General features: G+C 35.7%; 1 protein-coding gene across 1 annotated transcript in view; it reads left to right on the plus strand.

The window, feature by feature from the left end:
• Nucleotides 1–7,240, plus strand: part of CLEC16A (C-type lectin domain family 16, member A) — an 83,251-nt gene extending 76,011 nt beyond the window's left edge. Inside the window, exon 24 of the mRNA XM_009324734.1 lies at nt 183–7,240. Coding sequence (XP_009323009.1) covers nt 183–613 — 431 coding nt within the window. The 3' untranslated portion in view covers nt 614–7,240. The remainder of the gene's footprint in view (nt 1–182) is intronic.
• The last annotated feature ends 818 nt before the right edge of the window (nt 7,241–8,058 follow it).

Here is an 8,058-nt window from a genome sequence, read left to right on the forward strand (position 1 = left end):
TGCCTTCATAATATTTTGTTTTATTTCTAATTACTAAAAAGTGAATGTGTAAGCATAGTGCTTCACAGAACTGCATTTTCCACGCAATTATTCTTAAATATTCATAAATAATAGTATACTGTTAGGCTTAATGTACATACTAAGTTGAATATTCATTGTTTCTTGGTGTTTTCTTTTATTAGATGACACTTCAGCTCCAGAGCAGCCTCAGATGACCATTTCTGGTCAGACGATGTTGACTGATGAAACTCTTTCAGCTGTCTCAAAGTCTAGCAAGAATGCTGTAAAAAACAGTGACATAGAAACAGCAAACCTGTCTCCTAGCCTGATTCCTGCACAGCAGCCCACAATATCATTAATAACAGATGACAATACAGATGCACTAAGTGTAGAGTCGCTTACACTGGTGCCACCAGTTGATCCACACAGCATTCGAACATTCAGCTGCATTCCTCAGTCCTCTTTGCAATCTGAAGTTGAAGTTTGCAAGGTAAAAGGGGTAGAGGAAGAGCAAAAAAAAGCCCACCTGCAGACTGTGATAAACAGTGAAGCAAATGCAACCAAATTCTTCATTGTTTTTTCTTTAGAGGTGCAGATATTTCTTGAAGTCTGAGACCATTTGGTCTGCAAGAAGAGGCCCACTGATGAAAGAGAATGTGGGCAGCTTTTAGAGTAAACATCAGATGCTCAGCATATTTAAACTGGAGAAGAAAAAAAACAACTACTTTTGAATCTGGACTGGTTGTTTCCTACCGATTTCTGTTATACAAGAACATGAAAGTATTTCAGAGCACCTACTTTCTTTCTATTATAGAGTTCCAGCTGCAGGAACTAAGTTAATTGTAAAAGGTCTACAGTATTATGGCATAGTGAAGAAATTTGTGGATACCGGGCTTCAGGATATTGTATCATTACTTCTCTGAAACTGGAGACGTACTATTGACAAGAAAAAATATATATTGTAGTACAGAGAGAACATTTCCATTTGAGATATGGTGTGGTTTTCAGTTTGTTGTTTTGTTTTGGTTTTTTTTAATCCTGATCTAATTCATCTTTTGGAGTTCTGCATGATACCAGCAGGCTTGGCCACTTTCAGTGTTGTCTTCATAGGACTCCAGACTTCAATATTGTGTTTTCCATGTGTAATATTTATTTCAAGATTTGACTCAAAGCAAGATATACATCAAACAATTTTTTAAAAGGTAAAAGCCTGAAATTTAATGACAAATGCTTATTCAAATTAACATAAGGGATTTTTGAGACTACTTTAGTCTCTGCTTAACCAGCTACAGAAGAATGTGAAATTTTAAGAGATTGCTATAGCTTGTTTGTTTGCTTCTGACAGTCAAATTGCTACACCTCTGAGGAATAATGATACCCTTTCTACTGAAGGACAACTTCTAGAAGCAGGTGGAAGCAGTTTTACTCTAAAGAGGCTTTTTTTAATTTTTCATCTTCATGTAGGAAGAAGGTCACCACATCTAACTGATAATTCCTTTGCAAGTCTGAAACGCAAAAGGAAAGGTATTGTGTGGGTTTTTTTCCTATCTGGGATAGTATCACAGTTAAACAACATTGCTACATAAAAGTGATTCTGAGTTTATACTTGCCTTACTTTGCTTCCTAGATCCTGATACCAAGTTGACAGAAAGTAGTGGAAAAGTGTTGATTAAAGTTTGGAATGTTCTTTGCTGATTTGATACGTAATTTAACATGAATGGAATTTTAAGATTTCTCATCAATTTCCATGTGTGTTAATTTAAAATAATAGTAAAATGAGCAGATTGTCATTATGGGTCTGCTCATAACATTGAGTGCTTTCTGGCTCTCAAAGATTGAAGACTAGTATTTACTTAACCTCGTATTGTGATTTCAGTCATCAGTGCAATCCCCTTCCTCATTCTGTTTCTACTAACATTGATTTCATATCAAGTAGGTGAATCTGAAAAGTTTTTACCTACTTCCCAGTCTCTTATTGTACCTCTTCCTGGCTGTCAGATGCAATACTTGAAGTGATTTTAAATATTATATTTATATATGAGATTGATTAATCCACAACTATAACTTTGCTTGCTTTTTCCATTTCTTCCTTCACGTAATAACTTAATCTTTGTAAAATGTGTATATAAGATGTCTGCTATTGAACGCCAGCAATTTTTTTTTCTTCCCTTATTAGCTTTTGCATGCAGTTTTGTTGATTTCTAGTTTTCTGTCACTTCTTCTTTGTCTCAAATTGAATTAACCAATATTCTGACCATTCCAGAGTGGCCTAAACTCTAAATGAATTCTGAGAGTTAGGTGTCCTTGGCACTGCTATGGATATGGGATGAGAATTTGGCATTGCTGGAGTAAGAGCCTACCTTTTTTTTTTTTGGTCATATGCTTAGGGTGAGTTTACACTGCAGTCACTGTTGCAGCTAATGTACATGTACCTGAACAAGCCTAAGACATCAGCAGCAATTTGGGCACAAGGAGCACATAAATTTTTATTAGCTGAACTGATTGCAGTCTAGACTTCCTCTAGTATGTTGCAGCATTACATTGTAGCCCCAGTAATATTCTGAAGATCATTATAAAAAATGATGCCTTACTTAATTTGAAAGCATTTTATGTTAGTTGTTAACCTTAACTCTTGACCTAGATTACACAAAATGCCACTGTGCAGGCTGAGTTCCCTTAAATAGAATTAATTTTAGACAGGAAAACCTTGATCTTTCTTTATCTAATTTCAAATTCAGTTCTAGCAAGATTAGGACCATGCACAAGGAGTCTTTTTAATGGGTATGCATAATCTCACCCTTGAGCCGTACTACAGGAGAAATGGGACAAAGGGAAAGAAAGCTGACTTTGTGCTTTTCATTGCCTTTGAGTGGCTTTTAAATCACATGACCAGTTGCCTACTGAGAGCTTCACAGGAAATGACTGAGATAGATACTATTATTAGGAAAATAGAAGACTAGGTCTACTGTCTAGTCTGCTGCTGGCAGAGCCTTGCTGGTCAAGGGGTGGTAAGGTGGGATATCTTTTAGCAGTTCTATCAAAAGCTCTCTGCAAAGATGGAATTACACTAGGAAAGCTCTGACTACACCAGCTCTACCAATGTCGTGTTGTTACATAAATGCTACAACTGGTACAGACCAACCTAAATCTCTGAATTATTATGCCACAGAAGCAACTGATTTTTTTACTTGTTTGCTTCTAATATTAAGGTATATGTGTATACAATTTGACTGTGCTTCATGCTGCATTAGGAGACTTGAGAATGTAAAAGCTCTGGAGATGCTGAAATAATCTGTCATTAGCCATCTTGTATCTCTGCAAGTACGGTGTTAGTCATCTTCAATTCCTTGAAGAGTATCGTATCTGTATCTCCCTTATCAGAAAAACTCAAGGGCTGTTTCCTTATTCCCCCTTTCAGTGTAAAAAGGAAGCTCAACCAAGAAAGCATTAGCACATCAGCCACAAATGTAACTTTTTTTCTAAACAAAAGTTGATTTGAGTCAGTGTAACATCACTGTTTCTAACCAAATCCAAATACCAAGTTGCAAATGAGAGCAACAGCTAAACAACTGACCATTCAAAAAGCTCACTATTTCAGTGTAATACTGTAGAGGGAGGTAGAATCACTCTAAAATAAATATAGCAATGTTCCAGAGCAAATGCCAAAATTTTAGAGAGATGCTAAATTCTCAGTGTTTGTTTGTAGAGGCTATGCCTATCTTCAGCCATATTCTGTTAACATAAAACAGTTGTATTATTCTATTCCTTTGGAGAAGAGAAGCCAAAGAAGCCAAGGCATACTGAATATTACTTTGCTATTTTATGGTCTATATGTCTCATTTTATCAAATTTTACCAAGATATTACTTGTTTAACAGAACTATGTGTTGCCTTCACTGTTAGGTCTCACTGCCTCTTGCTGGTCCCCCTTTTGCTTTTCTGTTGTACATCCAGTGTACAACAATGAACAAGACTTGAGCTTTTCATTTGTGAAGAGAGTAATGGTGGCATACACTTGGTAATTTGGTAAAGAAGGGAAGGGAGGAAACACTAGTGCCCAATTCTAATGTCTGCTTCACCATGGAAATAATGCTTTGCTTGCGGTGTAAAACTTGTGTGCAAAAAAATAATGGTTTTGCAGAAATTCTTTGATACAGAAAGAAACCAAAGGTTAAGCTTCCTGCACTTCATTTTACAAGCTGTGTGGATTAAACCAAACTCATTAGAAATGTGGCCACATATATTAATACTAAAAGCTGTATTTTGTGTGTGAAGTCATGAATTATATACAATATAAGGACTGAGCTCACTTGTGTTTTACGCTGCTAATTCATGATAAACTAAAATTCTGACTTCTTTTCCTTAAATTAAGCTGAGCTTAAAAGCAAAAGATATAAAATTACACCTGTTAAGAAGCTCAACGTTCTTCGCTTTACAACACAGTTGGAATTTTCCTTGAAGTCACTTGGTGAGGAAAAATTGGGAATATCTTCCAGAATTCATTTATTCTTTTGCAATATTGTTGCTAATGGACAGGTATGTGACATTTAAAAACTCTTCTTCCATATCCAGAATTTAAGACTCAAATCTAGATCAGTATTCAGAATTTGTCAATGTCTAGTTGTTCATATGAACCCTTTGCCCAATAGAGACAGAGTACAGGGGGAAATAATGTTCCTTTGTGGATTTGAAGTATTCTTGTGTGTAGAATTTTAAAATTGATGGTTAAAATAGCTTGTTTATAGCAAAATCAGCAATCTTTAGGATTGATATTACTGTGATTTGTTTTTCTAATTAAGCAGTAAGGCATGAGTGACTATAATTTCCACACTTACTGCAAGTGGCCTGGGATGATTACTTTAAGCAATCTAGGAATTCAATAATTGCCCTGCAATTGGGTGTCATTTTACTAGTAGTAAATTAAACTTAAAACTGTATGCTTGAAGACATAGGTAAGCTATCAGACAAGCAGGTCGAACTGTATGTATAAGTATGAAGCCACTTCATAAAAGTAAACACTTTAATCATATGGTGCTGTAGTGTAATCAGTCACTCTTTTTGCTGCACATGTTATAGGTAAATAACTACAGAACAGCCTAATGAATAGTTTCACTAATCTGCATGTAGTACTCTTAAAAAAAAAAAAAAAAAAAACACACAAAAAACCCCACAAACCCACCATGCTAAACATTCTGATGTTGTCTTCACTAACCAGCTAAAGTTAAATGGGGAGTTGCTTTTAAAAGAACATTGCACAGGCAGCTGTCATCTAGGGAACTGTTTTAGTCCTATAGTTGAATCAAAGATTTGCGAAGAGACATCAGATGGGGGCATCAGTGAGATCTAGGCATTTTGCCTCAAAAATAATGAGTCTCCTTAATGAGTCTCCTACTTATTTTCAGGCAACCTACTGCTAGGCATCTAAATATATGTTGGAAATTCTCTTCCTCACTGTTACTGTCATTCTTCTTGAAAGAGTTTTTTGGTATGTCACTGTTTAACCATCACTGGCCTACCTTGGGATGTCACTAACCTGGGCGCTGCACTTGTATTATCTAGAAGTCTTTGGAGTGGTTCTCCTGTGCTTGTCTGCTCTGTTGCTCTGACCTTTCCCAACATTTGCAGCATGAATTAGAAACAAATATAATAACTCGTACTGTCTCCTAATAATAACTTACTGTTTCCTATTGGCTTCTGAAAAGCAGATGGTGATCCAAGCAGGGCTTGCTAGGGTGGGATGTTTTTAGGGGGTGGGAGGGGGGAAGTGCTTGGGGTTTTTTTCCTGCTGCTCGGCATTTTTTGGGCAGCAATAAAGACATGGGGGATGCAGTTCTGGACTGAGTCTCAAACAGAAGGTTCTTTCATATGGAAACATATTTTTATATTACATTTTTACAGAATTTTCCCTATTTTGATCTCCCAAAATTTTTAGATTTGCGCATTGCTCAGATTTTTTTGTTTTGCAAGGTGTTATAAAATATGTATTTTATGTTTATTAATGTTTATTAATGTATTATAAATGTAAAGCTAATTTTTGCTTGTCTAATAAAAGTGCACTGTGGCAGTATCTGTTTTATTGTTTTGCTAACTTGAATTCATTGGTTCTTAATATGAAAAGGAAATACTTGAGTCAGTTATGACTGTCTTGTTAGAATAAATAAATGTGTGGAGTGCATTTATTTATAAAAATAACTTAAAAGGGCTTAAAGCAGGTAATGACTAAGAATACTTGTTGATGACAAAAGTTAGAGTTAAATAAGGTTCAGACTAGTATATAGTGTTCCCAGGATTCTTTTAAGATCGTAATCTTAATATACATGAGATTTGTTTTCATCTTGTTCTCATTACTTTTGGTTATGGGTACTCATACTAAAGTGAGTTTAAGACATAGTAACTGCAATCTGATAACTGAAGTATGTATGAGGAGGTGAGAAGGTCTGAGGTTTTGTATTGGGGTGTATTTAAGGACTAACTGTGGCAGAAATATTTACAATGAACATGAAGATAATTTTGAAAAGGATTGAGAATAGATTCAAGTGTGTGAATTTACAGACTATTAGAATTTCTAGCTTTGTTTTGCCCAGCGATAGCACTGAATAATACGTTGTTACAACTCTAGGGGACCTGCTGGAAGCGTTTTAAACTTAGGGGATAACTTTAAGCATCTCCACTTGTGAATAGGTGTGTTTTTCTGTTGCAAACTTTTTACTTCATTTTGAGCTGTTTTCTAAGTTTGATTGTTTGAAGGGGAAATGTATTTTTCTAGCAGAATGAATGTACCTGGGATTTAAACACTACATAAAGCATTTAATGAACATGAAGGACTGTCCTCCTATGAAATATATTTCAATAAAGTTGTGTCTGAAATGTACTTCATGGGGGGGGGAGAAAAAGCCCTGAACATGCACTTACACTTACATGGAAAAAAGCCCAAACACAGGGTGAACTGAATTCTGAAATGTCTTTCTACAGGCAATAAGTATTAATTATTTAATGTAAGTTATGTTAGACGTTTGGAGTAAATGTGACAATATCATATGTTAATTTAAAGAAAAATGTAAATAAGTGTCTGGGAAGGGAGTGAAATTAGAAAATATTGATGTATGTTTCTGAAATCCGGATTTCTATAGCACAGTCTGTATTTGCTGGTATTAATCATGTGTCACGGCTATTGAAAACCTGGATAAGAATGAACAACAGACCTTTCTTTGTAAATGAAACTTGGCAATAAAAATGGTGTTACTAAGAAAACTTCCTTTTCATGTTCTATTGCTGGATTTGATGCACAAGGACACTCAGTAACAGTGAAATGCAAAATTTGCAGAAGCTTGCTTTTGTTAAGAAGAATAGTGCGTATATGGGAATGTCAGGCATTTTAATCTTTAAGCTGAAAACTGAAATAGCCAAGGTATTTTTGCATTGTGTATGCAGGAAAGACATAGCATGAGAGAGAGAGCACAGAAAAGAAGCCTGCAGAGGTGATAGAAAGTAGATGAGACTAAGGGTTAAGAATGGCTGGGCAACATATAAAATGTCTGTGAACCACTTTGAAAGTGCCTGTCATGTGTGATTTCTTCCCCAAATATATCCTTGCACCCTCTGCCTCTCTCTGGTGCATGTTGCCAGTTCAGTATATGGATTAAATCCAACCGAGTTATTAGTTGGATTCTTGTTAATTAGCCTCTCCATCTATAGGAATTAATTACAGTCAATACACACTCCTTGTGAAATGTTATTTCTCAAACTAGGCATTGCTCCAGAAGCTTTCTTAGGAAGAAATTAAATCGCATTCTACTGCGAAATAAGCAAGCTAGGTATAGGTAGGAGACAACACTGATTTACTATAAGATGCAAATATTAAAGCATGGTGTATTGGGGAAAATGAGCTTAAATCTGCTCCTGGCAGTTGGACTTTCTACATCATGCCAATAATACTTTAAGGATACCAATTTTATAATTCGTGGCCAGGAAGTTCCCTTCTGTTTGAAACTGTTTTGTCGTTCCTGTATCCTTCTGATGCCTCAGAAGTTTTGCAGCCTTTTGCCTTGTCACTTTTCCT

This window comes from Pygoscelis adeliae, unplaced genomic scaffold (genome assembly GCF_000699105.1).
Source record: "Pygoscelis adeliae isolate BGI_AS28 unplaced genomic scaffold, ASM69910v1 Scaffold85, whole genome shotgun sequence".
In the NCBI taxonomy this organism is placed as follows: domain Eukaryota; kingdom Metazoa; phylum Chordata; class Aves; order Sphenisciformes; family Spheniscidae; genus Pygoscelis; species Pygoscelis adeliae.